The following is a 15,808-nucleotide window of genomic DNA, read 5'->3' as shown; positions in this document are numbered from 1 at the left end:
CATAAAATGCTTTAGTCACCCAAATAGCTACAGCAGGAGGAGGAACACGATGTCAGACCTAATAACCGTGACACCGTATGCGTACCGTGACATCGTATGGGCGACCCGAACCTGCTCTCCCATTTCTTATGCCCCTCTAGGCTTCCTGTTCAAGTCAACAGATGCAGGGGGGAAAAAGCAATACTCCCTCACAAACCTCAGTGAGCCGGGAAGGTCCAAGCCATGCATGTATAGCTTTGGTAGCACATTTCTCCAGTTAGTCTAGAGCATACAAAGGCATCAGGCTATTGCTATTACTAATGTGCATCAGGCTTCAGAGTCAAGTGTCTGGCATTAAAAGATCAAATCGTTTCAGAAAGCAGAGTCAACGAATGATTACATCACTTTAAATTCCTCTAGTAAGTTCGGTTTAATATTACTATAGTGAGTGGTATCACAAAGAGCAGAATAGATTGCAGAATATGTAGGTAAAATTTATGCACCTAGTAAAAGATGGTCCATGCTACAGAAAACCGCTGCAACTTTATGTATATTTGATTCCTTAAAACCCTGTAATGGGTAAAGTGGCATTTAAGAGGAAGGATTCAGCTACCAGATTAGAAAATTCCTATCTCAGCTGGAAATCAAATTCCTCTTCAGCCTCAGCAACTCCCCTTTCTGAAAATTTTAGACAAGCAACACCCAGAAATTGCATCTCAAGAATCAAGTCCAAAGAAATGCCCTTGAGAACTGCAAAAGTAACTGATTCTGCACTGGAGTATGTCAGGATAAATGCTAACACCCTCATTCCTTCAGAGCCTTTGCTCTCACGTGGTAGTAAAATACAGTAAAATACCACCAGAATATAAAACACAAACTTCAACACAGATGTAAAGCAGCCTGCAGGTAACTGCTCATTGTCTGGGTTCTTGCTGAAAGCCAGCTTGAATAATCACAAGAGTTATTTCCACACAGTGAGAAGGAATGAGGTCAGTTTAGAAAACCAGTGACCTGTGTCTGGCTTTAAACCGTACTGCTTGGAGCAAACTTGACACACGCAGCGTTTGTCCAAGGACATGCTCCAGATGAACAATGAGATCCCTGGGAAAAAAGTTACTCCAAATAGCTTTGGTCAAAGCAGCCTGCAGGACAAGGGCTGCTCTGAGAGCTACTACCCTTGACTGCTGTGATGAAGGGGTCACTCATGCATTGCAGAATTCTGCCCGCTTTATTATTACATTTTTCCTACAAAAAGGGCAGAGTTGCAATATCACAAGATTTGTTCCAAAATACTCAACAATTTACCATCTTTTCTGAAGACAAATCAGCAGCTAATACTACAGGTAGCAAATATGATCCTACTATACTCTGTGCTAAAGTCAGGATTGAAACGATAATAATATTAACACAAAGATTGAAAAAATACCAGCATCATCCAAAATTGCACTGGGAAAGGCAGTCTTGGTCAAGACCTCTCTATCACAACCAGCTCTGGTACATCTAGCAGAAATTCCGAAATACATGGTCAACACTGGAAACTCATTAGTAGTCCCAGTGTATCAGTGTGTCTTGGTAACAGGCTAACAACTTATTGCTACTTTAGAAAGGCAAGTAAGTCACCCTTGAGGGCTTAACTTTCACTTGATTCAATCACCAGTCCATCATTTGAACATTTGAACTCTTCCACTTGTTTCTTCAGCCATCAGAACAGCATTCATGACCACAAGCATAAAGAGCCCGCGTGGACGCTGGACCAGACCTCACATCTCAATGAGCTGGCAACCACACGCAGGGCCAGCACCAGACTGCTGCGATTAGCTCTCCCGGGACCACTCCTGGGTTTGGGGGCTGCTTTTTTATTTTTCTGTGGTTGAGAGTGCAGTTCAGCAGCATGTTAGATGCTACTTATTCCTGCAGTTTCTCCCTCAGCTCTTCCAGAGCTGCCATACCAGCCACCTTCACCAACTGCAACCCACCTGGAGAAACAGGATAAAGCACTTTCTGTGGTAGCAAAGCAGTGTTATGCCTTAATTCAATTTCAGTTCCAAAACCAGTCTGCCACATTCCTGACTTTTAAGTTCAAGCTTCAAGAAAGTTCTGCACAACCACCAAAATTAACTGCGAGAATATGAACAGCCAGAAAGTGAATTATCTGTTTGTTGCCACTGCTGGTAACCTTCTTGGACTCAGCTTTGCCGTGCTATGTTTAGCTTAAAGCCGCATGTAAATTATATCACAGTCTAAGCATTAACCACATTTTGCTGGTGGGAGGGGGCAAATCCTGCTTCTTCCTATAAAATGTAAATGCCATGTTCAAAAGAAAATAGTTTTGTCAGCTGTTGACAAGAGCTAGTTTGATATATTTCTGTGCTGGAATAGTTTAGTTTGAGAATGGTGATTAGTTAAAAAAGTTTTGAAGAGGGAAGGGAAAAAGGAATGGAGGAGTCTGACCCTAAACCATAGAAGCGTAAGGCAGGATACTGCAAAGAAACCAGGCAACTCGTTAATGCTTGCATCCAAGGAACACTCTTCAAAACAGATATTAAACAGTATCAGCATTAAGTCCTTTTCACTACTGGGAAATCATTGACCAAAAAGGATTAATAGGTACAGAAGACTATTTACTGGAACAAGATGAGCCATTTTCTACCTCTACCATCTCACAAACCAGCGTTGCTTTTCTCCATGCCGAGCAACGAAACAGAGCAATGCTTCCACCATTACGAGGTTTGAAAGACCAGCTATGAGCAAGTCTTGCAGGGGCAGTTGAAGGACCTTCTGTCTCCAGCCAGCTAGCCCTACCCTTACACCTCAAGTAACTATTCATACAGGATAGTCAGGTGCTAGCACACAAGGTGCCTCAGCATGATGCTCCAGAGCAGGATCTGGATTCTTTGCTCAAGCTGTCCTAAGAGCAAGTTTAAAGATAGCAGTGGGACTGAATAGCTGGAAGGCAGGCACGCTTTCCATCCTTTCCTGCAATGGAAAGCATCAAGTCCAGCAGGAAGGTCAAGAGCTTGTTTCCTCAAGAAAAACATCTCTCCCTCTTTTAACTTACCCTGCAGCACGCACTACTCCAAAGAGAAAAAGGCAACAGTCTCATTAACAGTTATGTCTAGTGAGAAAAAACTCTGCCAAAAGCTTGGGAGAAACTGGGAAAAGTAGCAGCAAACTGATCTTTACACTTTTTGTCATAGCACATAAGGACACTACATTAAACTGTTCACTACTCAAACTGGGAGGTCACGCAGTTTTGTCCTTTACCAGGCAGGGGAGTTTGTTGAGGTTAACAGAACCCAGCTTCTGGAAAAGAAATGGTACCAAGAGCTATACAAACTGCAAACTTTACACCAAACTTCCAAACTTTGCCTAGCAATTGCCTTTGCAATATAACTGAGGTTATACAGAAGCCACAGGACAAAGAACTTGGGCTTACTTCCAGATTTGCCCAAGTTTTCTGTCACCTGCACATTCCCAGCACTTGTCCAAATTAGATTCCTCCTGCTTTCTTCCACCCCCCACACCGCCCTTATGTGTATAAGTGGGGCTGTTACAGTTGGCCTATAAGATTTAGGGAACCAAATTTCCAAATTAACTCAGTGTTGGAGAACTGGAGAAAAAACAAGCTATAGCAGACTCAAATAAAGACCAATGTTAAATATTACTTAATGTTTTCTTTTATTTAAAAGATCATTCACAAAATACCATATCCATAAATTTATTTTGTTATGAAGCAGAATGTTAAGTGTTTGGAATTCTTTTTTTCCTTTTTCTTTTTTCTTTTTTTTTTTTAAACATTTAAAAGTCAACTGTCTTGACTAGAGGTGAGTTTTTATATGGGAATTTTGTTCTTAAAATCTTTTCCACATTGAAGATGTAAATAAGTCAATCATTGGTTTGGAATACAACCACACAAATGCATGTCTGTCTTAAATTAAGTATTAGTGTTAGACAAATGGTTCTTATCTCAGAAGCAGATTAAGTGACAGGCAGAAGGAAGGAAAGAGTAGTTCTGTAAATTGCTGGGACTCTGATGTGACAAAGGTAACTAAGGAAGAAATTCACTACTAGCAGTGAGGCTTGTAGCGAAGCAGCCATGCTCCCAAACTCCTCTTGCAAGTACTCTGGTGTGTTGGCTGCTTTATCTGAAAGCTGTCAGCGCTAGCATTAGGGGCCCAAGAGTTCTTCTCATGCAGACATATCTACAGTGTTATAGATCCAGGTTTTGTTTTTAAACATGAATACTCTCTCTCCCTTTGCTCCAGCCTCCCCCTCCCCTCACCTCCCTCCTCCCACACATACACTCCCAGGAACACTGGCAAGAAACATTTCAAGTTCAGAGAGATGTGGCAAATAGAGATGCTTTTTACCCAGACTTCTACACGAGCAGAATCTAAAGCATAATGAATTCTTATCCGCCCATTTTCAAGGTATTCTGAAAGCAGAGGTCTTAAAACTGTACAGCACTGGGTAAAGAAATACAGAAGATAATGGCAATTACATACTGCATGGTAAAGTATACACTCCTTAAACAAAAATAAAAAAGTCAATTTTATTTGTAGAAACTTCATTTAAAAATTTACCAAACATGTAAAACCCAAAGAAATGTAAGTAGGAAGAGCCAGTGAGGAGTTGTGCTCAAACAGGCACATTTTTGCAGCACTAACCTTGAGCTCAGAAGCATAGTATTATACCATTTTGAAGTCAATAGCCAGCCAGCAGCAAGTCTACTGGCAGAGGCTTTATCCATAGAGACTCCACCTATTCACCAGGCTTCTTCTCAGCTAGTTTTATTTGCATCTATTAAGTTGGTATTTCAGTGTGACCTGTGTGAAAGGGCAGTTATCCCCCTTAGTTTTATAAAGAACTCTGCTGTATACAGTAATTCTATCATCAATTGTCATAAATGGTATCTCATTGCATGGTTAGAACTGTAAATTACTCTGTTCAACTTGTCTGGACTCTCCAGCTTTCCTCTTCAGAGCCACAGCAATACAGAACAAGACATGCAGGTCAGAAGAGGAGCACTGAGGAAGTAAAAGGAAACAATACAGGGTAATAACTAAGTCTAACCTGTGCTTCTAAAGTAAAACAAACCCAGAAAGGAGGAAGTGAAGCAGCACCCTTGTCCAGAGACCTCCACACTGGTGGAAGCAGCTACACGGCCTTATCTGCTGGCAATTGTGCTGCTTGGAAGGAAACAGAAGAGGGAAACTCAGCACAAAGCAGGCACTAGATACAGCAAAGCCAAGAACGTACTAAAAACCACTTGTTAACAGCTGACATGCATTCACAAGCTCTGTGTTTTCGGTTTCAAAGAGGACAAATGCCTGATGGCAGGAATGGTAAACTGCAGGGTTGACATTCCAGCAGAGCTAGTCACTCTGTACTGTCTTGCTTTTTCTCCCGCCTCCCCATTCCCTCTCAACCCCAAGCTCAGTCGTGTTCTTTTACTACTTCCTCTCGGGGCTTGGCTCCACCAAAGATAGCAGAGTTGGGGTTGGCTACTTGATTGAGGGGAGTAGCAACTGTTCGAGGTTTGAGCTGAAGTCGGGGCCGCTGTGCTCTTTCCTCTGAAAGAAAAAAACATCAAGGTTAAGATTTGTCTATCACAGATGGTCACTTTAACCTAAGGAAGAAAGCAGGAGTTTCCTTCCTAAAGGAAGGCAGGCTGAATTACAGAAGACTTTCTGGTTTACCTTCTGTTGGCTCTCTGAAGTCCATGGAAGATCCACGAAGGGGAGGCCCATCTCTGAAGCGACCGGTGCCACCAGTTCCCATTGAGGCACCAGGTGGTCGCCGGTCTCCAGGACGAGTTCCTCTACCCCGACCTCCCAAGAAGTCATCATCTTTGAATCCTGAAGAAGGAAGATGGTGAATTTAAAGAACACATTTTGCAATGCTTCCAATCTAGATTTTTTTTAATCTGGGTGACTGGAAAACCTTGCATGTCATTGCTGTCAGTCCAAGATATTGCAATGAAACTTTACCAAAAGCCTTTGTCTGTAGACAGATTGCTTCACAGATCTCTAATATATTCTGGAAGTCATACAGATTCCATTTGAAACCAAGTATGCCATCCCAAAGTTCAGAGCCTGCTTTATCCATCTAGAGGTTTATTTCATACAGTCTTTGAGAGTGGGTCACCAAATGAGGTTAAATGAGCTTCAGCTTCAACTTCAGATTGTTAACACCATTAGGAGAATTCAGACTACAGTAGAAGCAGTTTGATCACACTGGCTACAGCCTTAACATAAAATTTACAGGAGCAGAGCAAATGAGAAAAGAGCTAGGGAGAGGTAAAACAGGTACAGTCTTTAAAAAAGATAAGAGCCTTTAAAAAACAGACCACAACCCCAGGGCTTCCCAGTTATTCTATGACTAGATGTCAATGACCTTTGAAAAAGTGAATCCTCACAGATGTTTTACTACACTAAGCAGACATTTACTAGACTAGAGAAAGCTAAGAAAACAATTCAGGCTAAATATGAGCTTGACTGCACTTCTTCAGTGTATGTATCAAAAAGGGAGGAAAACATCAAGAACTGGTGCTGACCAGAGTTCCATTCTCTGTACCCATGACTATCTTAGCATACCTCCCTCTGCCATCTGCATTCTACAGGAGGAGGATATTTCAGACTAGCAGGATACCAAAAGGGAAATTTTCAGAAGTTTCCTGAAAGAGAAAGTTGTTTTGTTCCCATCTGAGATTTTCCCCTGCACTTCAGTACTTGGCAGAGTTTCAGAACTGTTCCTTCCTTCCATACCAGAATGGCAAATCTTTAAAGACCTGATCCAGAGCAAGGCAGTACAGCCTGAGAAGAAAAGCTTCTGTATCAGCTAAATAAGACTTAAATGCTAAACTTTTGGTGCACAAGTGACTCATCCAGCATCTAACTAGCTGAAGTGTTTGTATTTAAAGAAGTTGACAAAAAAGGTGCAAGGCTAAGACACCATAATGCTTAGCTTTGAAGGCAAGTTAAGCGTAGCACTGTAGCAAGCTTTCTTTCTCCAGCACCATGCATCAAGTTTCATGCTAACGGAGATGGTATGCTTCTTTATCTGCTCCTTGTACTTCATCCATTCCATTCATGCAGAGACAGACATTGCAAAGTTAGCACTTGCCAATATCTCCCCATCAGAAAATGGACCAAACCCATTATTTCAGAGGACATAAGCAACTGCATTAGTGTCACCCTGGAGTCTAATAACTAGGAAACTGTTTTGATAACCAGAAGCCAAAAAACAAACATGGCAGCTCCAACACTACCTTTTACTCAGCAAGCTCAGTTGTTTGCTGCCATAACAGACCTAGAGCTTTCAGGAGCATTTTGCATTTAAAATTGCTTTGGAACCCTAACATGTCTTTGAAGTCAATTATTTAATGGATGCACATATAGGGATTTTACATCTCCTTCTAAAGACAGTGAAAGCCTTTGCTTCAAAAGAATACAGCACTGGTATCAGTTTTGTTCCATGATTTGTCTGCTTCTGCTACTATTCAGAAATATACTTTGTCTTATGTCTGAGAAATGTAGTCCTTAAAATCTAGGCAACATAAGCTACATCTGAGAAGCTATTCTACCACTTAAGATTGTTTCGTAAAATCTACAGTCAAGACTTTCTTCTGTTATAAAGCAACAGAAGTTTCCCCGGAAGGATCCCACTGCAATCGTAGGATATCTAAAGTTGGCATACAGTAGATCAAAGCAGCAAATGGGGACAAATGTAGCTGACACGAAAATGAGAACATTTCTGTGCTTTTTAGGCTGCCTATCTGTATAAGTGTTAATACTGATACCAGAATTGAAGTCATCTCTGGAATCCCATCCACCTCCTCTGGATTCTCGGGAACCTCCTCCCATTCCTAGGAAAAAAGCCACAATTGTGTTCAGGTCTGAAGCTGTGGGAAAGACTGATCAAGGGGATACCAAACCAAAGTTTCAGTCCTTTAATAGCCAAAGTCATGCTGCTGGAAAATCCTTTAGTTTCAGTATTTACCTAGTTCCACTGGATAGGAACAAAAGGTGAGTTAAAGTTAACCAAGAATGTGTGGTCAGAAAAGCTTCTTTAATATACATTAGAGACATTTAGAATTGCACTCAAGCCTAGTTCCAGTAAGCTTTATGATTATGGCAAAGCCTGTTTTTACACTGGAACATGAGATATTCCAAGTTAACTATTTGCTTAGCTTACTTTCTTACACAACAGTAAAATAGTAGCAGATCAGACTGTTGGGCTTATGATTGTCCTCTGCAAGACACTGTACATTACTAGGGGTATTGGTCTCACTTCCTGGGCTAGGAGTGACAACGTATTCAGCTTTTGGACACAAAGCGCATCTATTCCAGACATCTCAGGAGCAGCAACAACTAGGTTAGAAAGGAATATATACAATTTCTACTTCCATATACTCTTCATGGGAGATTTACTTGCATGCCTTGTCTTAGCATTAGTTGCACCAGAAGTGATAACTAACATTTAAAGAAAATATTTAGGAAAAAGAAAGTCACCTCTGTCATCAGGCCCACCACCTTTTCTGAAGCCAAAGCCACCTTTATCCTGTTTTCTGCCTTCTGCTATGTCCACTCGGAGTGATCGGTCACCCAAAAGCTGTCAAAGTGAAAGAGAATCTCTTCAAAATTTGTCAGATAAGCGTCCAAAGAGTCTGAGACTTGTGCTCATCTTTGTTTCACAAATTAATTGGAAGTATACTTACTGCACCATCATACGTAAGAGCTTCCTTGAGTGACTCCACCTCATCAAACTCTACGTAACAAAATCCTGTAAGGAGAGCCTCACAAGTTAACACCAGCAGTTGAAAAGACACTTATAAGAAGTTTCTCTTCCTACATATCTGCTAAGTCTCCCTTCTTTCAGCCATGAGTTAGGATAAGTGCAAGATGTACACCACTCAGGAACCAGACATCACTAAGGACAAATGTATTACCTATGCCTATTAACAGCTGGGACAAATCCTGCAGTATAGCTCTTCAAGTGGACACTACACAAATGCTAAGACTCCAATTAGTTTCCTTTACCATAAGTTCTCATTACAGATTAGCTTTGATCTATGCCTTTAACCAGCTATTTAGTTGGACATTGATGTCTGGTTGCTAGCCTGTTTTAACAAGAAGCTGAAGCACCTGCTTGAACAGCAGCCTAATTTTGCATCACCACATCATTTAGTGAATTTGCTATTTCTTTTCTGAGACCCTCTGTTACCCGAGTTAAGCCTTTTCTTCTTTAAAGAAATAGCTTAGAAACAATATAGTCCTCTTCCCATGGCCACAGCCCCAACAGAAAAGGCTGCCACCTAAAACATTTGCTTCTTGTAATACTATTGCCTGAATGGCCCAATTGCTTTTCTTCCCTACCCACCAAGAGACAGAGGGGGATCAATGGGAGTTTTGTGAGCTAGAGGAGACTGGGGGGGTACTCAAGACTTTAATATCATGGAAATTAAGTGGGTCAAGCACTTCAGGTTTGTTATAATCCATACAAAACAAACAAGATTTGAGAAAACCCCTTTATGGCAAGGCAAATACTGACTCTTCTCACTTTGTAAATTTGTATCTTAAGACGATGGAGGTAACAGCGAATCTCACTCAAATTAAATGTTTGTTAGTGAGAGACAAACCTGCGCAAGTCAACAAGAACAAACCCACACTGACAAGCTAACTGGGCTTTAGAGCAAAAACTGAAATTCACCATTAAAGCAATTTTTGAAGTACATCAGTTTCTCTGTATTTAGCCATCTACAGCAGCTCTGAATGCTCACCTTTAAACTTGTCTGTTTCCTTGTCTCTGACTAGTCGTACACTCCTTACACTGAGATCCTTGAAGATAGCATCTATGTCTCCTTGAACAGTGTTGAAGGGTAGATTTCCCACATATGCTGTGAAAGGGGGTTCTGTCGGCAGCTCTTTCTGTTTGCGGGAACCAAGGCCACCACCACGAGACCTGTTGAAAAAGCACAGTTAGTCTCTGGCACTTGATTCCCAATATAACTAGTAATGTAGAATATAGCACGGTTTAGATGCTGTTTGACTTTGGAAGTGGAGTTTTCCACAACTATAGTTAGTTTTTCCATCCTTTTGCCTGCACCTGCCACCCCCAGCACTGGCCAACTCCTTTTTAGTATTATCTGATCAGTACTTCAGGGGGTAAACAAATGAACAGTATCTTTAAGTACATTACAGGAGAACTCAGTAATGAAATGATGAACAAACTTTCTCTTATCATAATCCATTGAAAAGACTGCAACATAAAGTTATCTGCACTGTCCCCATCCATTCCTTCCAAAAAAGAATACATTCCAGACTGAAACATAAGAATAATTCACAGCAGTAAAGAAATATCTGCATGGCACAGCCTCTTCATCTTATTCTGAAATTAAACTGGACACAATGCTTTCAACCAAATAGTATATTATCAACAGATACTCCACAACCATCTAAATTATTTCAGCAGTGTTTAGCTTAACAGAAGCATCTTCTAGCTCTTAAAAGTTATTGCCAGAACCAACTGTCAGATACCTAAAGGGTACCTGGGCTGGAATGCTGTAACTGAACACACAGTAAAAAGCTTAGTTGAACAAGAAACTCTAAAGCAGAGCAACCAAGAATTGAAGTGATACTTGGAAGCTGAGTTACAAATTGAGGAAAATTAGGTTGCCCTTTCCTACCTTTTCTCTAGTCTCAGTTAAGGCTATCAGCATTGGTTTGCTGAGAAACTAGGCTGTACCAACCAAGTTCTTTACTGTATTAATGTAACACATCCACAGGAACATTCATTTCCTGTAGAGCCTAAGTTTTTAAAGCTAGCTAACTTTGATCACCTTTACAAAAAGAAAAAAAAAACATAAGATTTTTATCATGGGCACAAGGCAACCTTAAGTTGTAACAGCTTTGCAGGACTTCTAGACTAGAAGACGCCATTGCCACTGGTCCCAATAGCCTTTCCGCTGCCTGAGTAACGTTTGACTTTTTCAGAGATGCTTTGTGTACTACTTTGCTCATGTTCTCTTCTTTAATACCTTACTTTTACTGGGTTTTGTTCATGTCTGCACACTTCCCCAGAGGCTCGCTGCACATTTAAGAGCACAGTGGAACACAAGGTGTACCAAACCAGGATTAGCTACTGTGACATGCACTAATTAGATTTCTTTAAGTTCAGTCTGCCAAAGGCCTATCCAATAATTTTATTGTCTTATTTTATTCTGGCTGCCTGCGTGCATACTGCAAGCAATGTAATTGTTGTCCATCTTTGTTTTGCATCTCAGAAGAAGTATTCTATTATTGCTAATGAATCAGATAAGAAAGCTTATTCAAAATTTCTGTTAACACTTTCTAGATAAGCCTGTCATTTATGCCTATTCATGGTAGCGGCTCCTTCCAAGAGTCATTTGACACCAAAAGAGCATGCTGCTACATATACTTGCATCACAACCTACATAGCATTTTTAATATTAGTATCCACTTAATTTCATATTTTTGCATTTTTAACTATATTATTTAGTTACCTTTGTCTCATTCACAAGTAATCCAGCATCAGAAACATACTCAAGAACAAAAGTTGCCATCATTCAGGTGCTTGTATATGTATAGCAAAATTAAAATTTAAAGCAGTCTTATGACTAAAGTTAAGAAGTAATTCCAAGAAAGCAGAGCTATCCTTCTAAAGAGCTCTGTAGCATGTAAAATCATGACTTCACTCCTAATTCTCATCTGCAGGTTTATAAACAACTATTAAAATACCATACATTTAATTTACAGCCAAAATAACTTTTTTATTCTATCGGGAACATCAGAATCACTTAGGCAGAGCTTAAAAGGAATGTTCTCTCCTTCTGTGTGTTCTTGCCATGTTCTTTGGCCTGCCAGTCATGTCAGTGAGCTGATTCATCTGAAAACTCACCCTAAAGATGAATTCTCAGCCAGATCAATGAGGTGACTTGTGCCAACATAGGAGAAGAGGGATGAAAGCCAGGGCGGGAACTACAGCTTTCAACAGCAACCTCAACTTGGATCAATTCAAACTGCTTCTGAAACCACACCCTCAAGTTCACAATCAACAATCCCTAAAGCAATTTAATTTTGTTCTGCTAATAAACTTTGTTTCTACTGTAGCATACAAGGATTTCATTGGGGGGGGGGGGGTGTCAGAAATCGATGCCCTAATATGCAATTCCTATTGATACTAAGTCAGGAAAAAAATTAGTCTGTTTTAATTTGATGCACTAAGACATCAATTATCAAATGTATATATGAGGTATTTTGGTCTTCATCTGTATAGCAGATGAAGCTATAGCATCCTTACCTAGGTTCCAAACTAAATTTCCCATAGAATATAGGTATAGCTGCAGTATTTAAGAAAATGTTTCTATGCTTCCCTACACTTCTTTAAACACAAAAAATGAGCCCAAAAATAAGACTGACTTCTAATTTCAATAACCAAATAATGAGATGGACAGACAACACTGACTTATAACAAGAGGACAAAAGTCAACTATAGTTAAGAACATTTCTGAACCAAGTGAACCAGGTCAACACCAAAATGTTAAATGAGTATTTGATATCTCCACTCAGTATAATTTTCACTCAAACAATTAGGAGGTAATAATTATGTCATCTTAACATGGGAGCCTTAAGAAACAGAACACTGATTTCTTTTTCAGAAAACTGAAGAGGAGAGCAAAATAAGAAAGCTTGCTTCTAGCAAAGGCAGAAGCAAGCACCTCTAGTGGGGAAGGAGTAACAATCAAATTATCATTTTGAAGCTACTGTTTTAGAAAGTTTAGATTATTCTCTCCAGAAACCAAAATCTGGCAAAGGCTCAAAACAAAGCATCGTTTGGAAAGCTACTATTTGAGTTTAAAAGCCTTTCAACTAAGGACCAAAACAATAGTTCAGTATTTATCTACATGTATTACACAGACAACAACCTAATCAGGTTTCAATGTTAGTATTTTACTATGAATGCCATGAAGCTCAGCAGGATGCAAGATCTGTCAAGAGCTCCAGACCATAGCTCTAAATATGCACCTAGTTTATTCAGGCAATCCAGTACATCTGTACAAGAGCATCACAAGTCTTCTCAAGAAAAGCTTACCTGAGCCTACAAAATTAGGAGACGTTTATTAACACTAAATGGGTAAGATGCAAGATCTAACATGCCAAAATATAGACTGGCTCTCCATTTTCACTTACTTGTACAACACTTCAGCAGATGACGTTCAACCTTGGAGTAAGCGGCCAGCATTGTTAAGCCCAGTGCTTAAAACCACACCTAAATAAACAGCCTGCCAACAAATCAGGGTTGACAAATGCTCATGATTGCCTTCAACTCTGAGAAGATCTACAGATGTTCAGAAAGCCTCAGCAAGGCCACAGTATTCTTACATACTGATTTTGGTGTCAAATTTTGGACTTCAAAACACCAGCATCTTTTATATTAAGCCTTTGTTACTAATGTTAGCAGCACAGCTTCCATCTGGAGTAAAGTGGCTTTTGCGTATCATGAAGAACAGAAGCATGATACTATTAACGCATTACTGGACATCTCAGAGGCAGCAAATTTCCAGTATCACCAGGCCACAGCTATATTCTGTTGTTTCTTCCACAATAATTTTGAAAAGCGTAAGAGATGTTTTAGATTTATTAGAGCTTGCTAGGAATTAATCAGTTTTCTGTGCCTCTCACTTAAACCTTATGTTAACTCTCCGTACAGGTCAATTGTTATTTCAAATGCAAAATAAACCGTTAGGTCTCAACTGTGTTTACACTATTCCAACAGTTCTACACAGCCTAAAAATGGGTAGAAGTCATTTTAAGTTGAGAAAGGGTCCTTTAATCAGAACCTTCAAGAACACAAGTCATGTTTTCATTAAACTACGCACATTATGAGACTTTGTACAAAGCACAGTGACCTGTTAAGATCTGACATCATGAATTTGTTGCTAGTGACTAGCAAGAGCAACAAATTAGATGCAAGTAGAAGTTGCATCCTATTTTAATATTAGTAGCATCTAAAGCTTAAAACCACAGCTAATTCAGTGTGTACTCTTCCTCATCTGCAGAAGCATTTACTAATCAGCAGGACACCTTTAGTTCACCAAAACAAGTATCCAAAACTTGCTCTCAGGCAAGACTAAGCACTCTATTAAAGAAATCTAAATATAAAAGTAACATTTTGACTTTAATTTTGTAAGTTATAACTTATAAGTTTATAAGTTCCATAGAACACGCCTACGTTGTCTAGTGTAGACTGTACAGTAGCATCCAGATTTATTACACAAGTGCCACTTTAGACTGGTTTCAAGGTCATTACAGAATATAAGAAATACCAGAATTATAAATGGCTACATTGTCTGTTTATTCTGGGATCTCTACACAAAGGGTGTTTAAGCATTAAAAAAATAATAAAAAAAGAATTAAATTTACAAAACTTGTCAGTGTTTCTAAATATGAGAAAACCCATTCCTGTTACGATCACAGTTATTGCTCCTCTCTGTTGCCTAGACAGTCTCAAAAACGAAACTAATGTATTCCTCTAACTACAGGAAAGGACAAGAACTCTGTTGATCCAGAAATGTATCTTGGAGGATTAGATTGTAAAGCAGCATACTTGTTAAAATTTGTTTGGAAAAATAGTTTAATCAACAGTCGTATGACTACTGTTTTATTTTACTGTAGACAGACACTTGTACAGCACCAACCTTCAGAAAACTCAACTGCTACTTGCATCTTCCTAACCTGATTTCAAGCAAATTTGATCATTGCTAGTTATTGTTTTCATAACTCTTAGAAAAGAGATTGTAAGTAAGACAAGTTCAGAGGGAGCAGAGCTCTTAACAGCTCAGTTCCAGACATTCCCAAAGGTGGGTCTGGCAGGCCCTCCCAAAGGGTTTTTCTGCAGCCTCAACCCCTTCGTGTCCCCCCCCCCCCCATATATGCACTCTCCAGCTAAGTAGCAGAGATGATCCGGACCCCACTTCAAAGAAGCAGTGCTTTGGAGGCAGCACCCGGTGCCCCGGAGAACACAGGAGCGCAGCTCACAGCCCTCCCTGCCCGGAGGTGCCGCAGAGCCCTCCCATTTCCTCCCCGCCGCAGGCATCACAATGCGGCCTGCCCGGGGCCGCAGCAGTTCCCCCCGCCGCCGGGCACCTCGCCGTGCCGAGCTCGGCCCACCAGAAACGAGGCCTCTCGCCGCCCCGCCGCCCTTCGCGGGAAGCTGCCTCCTCCCCTCTCCCGGTCTGTCCTGCAGGGGCTCCTCACGGCTCTGCCCACCTTGGCTCCGTCCCAGCACCTCCCTAAATCCCCCCTCCGTGCGCCTCTTGGCCGGCGGGAACACAGCGACACCCTCATCCTCCCGCCCCTTCCCGGCGCTCCCGAGCCGCCAGGCCCTAAACCTTGCGGCACTCGGTCCCCGGAGCGAGGCGGCCCTACCGCTTCCCAGGACACCGCGGCCGCCTCCTCGCCTCACAAAGCGGGGCCTCCAAGGCCACAGGGAAACGCGCCCTGCCGGGCTCACCCCATCTCCCGCGGAGGGGAAGTGAAGGGAAGACGGCGGGGGGAGCCGGGCGCGGGCGGCTCCCAGCGGCGGCGCCCCCCCGCCGTGCCCGCCCGCCATCTCCCCAGAGGAAGGGGCAGGCTAGGCCCGGCCCGGCCGCGCCCCCTCCTCGCCCGGCCGGGGGGAGCCGAGCGCCGCTCCCTCCTCCCCCCCCCCCCCCCGCCGCCGCCGAAGCTGCTGTAGGCCCGATCGTCGTAAGGATCAAAATCCGCCATCGCCACCTCAGCCTCCTCCCCGTGCGAGCGTGACAGGACCG

At 41.6% G+C, this 15,808-nt stretch overlaps 1 protein-coding gene across 2 annotated transcripts; it reads right to left on the bottom strand.

Moving 5' to 3' along the window:
• Nucleotides 1–3,633: 3,633 nt before the first annotated feature.
• Nucleotides 3,634–15,802, bottom strand: EIF4H (eukaryotic translation initiation factor 4H). Of its 2 annotated transcripts, XM_026063669.1 has the most exons (7): nucleotides 15,709–15,802; nucleotides 9,761–9,942; nucleotides 8,699–8,763; nucleotides 8,493–8,592; nucleotides 7,781–7,846; nucleotides 5,679–5,837; nucleotides 3,634–5,552 (listed from the first exon to the last, which is right to left on the bottom strand). In XM_026063669.1, exons 1-7 carry the CDS (start codon nucleotides 15,765–15,767, stop codon nucleotides 5,416–5,418), a joined length of 768 nt encoding a protein of 255 aa, XP_025919454.1. In that variant the 5' UTR covers nucleotides 15,768–15,802; the 3' UTR covers nucleotides 3,634–5,415. The 2 variants fall into 2 exon arrangements, with proteins under 2 accessions (XP_025919454.1, XP_025919455.1); XM_026063670.1 differs by lacking the exon at nucleotides 7,781–7,846.
• Between the last annotated feature and the right edge of the window lie 6 nt (nucleotides 15,803–15,808).

Source organism: Apteryx rowi, unplaced genomic scaffold (genome assembly GCF_003343035.1).
Source record: "Apteryx rowi isolate R43461 unplaced genomic scaffold, aptRow1 scaffold_20, whole genome shotgun sequence".
NCBI classification, from domain to species: Eukaryota; Metazoa; Chordata; class Aves; order Apterygiformes; family Apterygidae; genus Apteryx; species Apteryx rowi.
The sequence above is the reverse complement of the archived record's forward strand: the minus strand, read 5'-3'. Positions and strand labels throughout refer to the sequence as shown.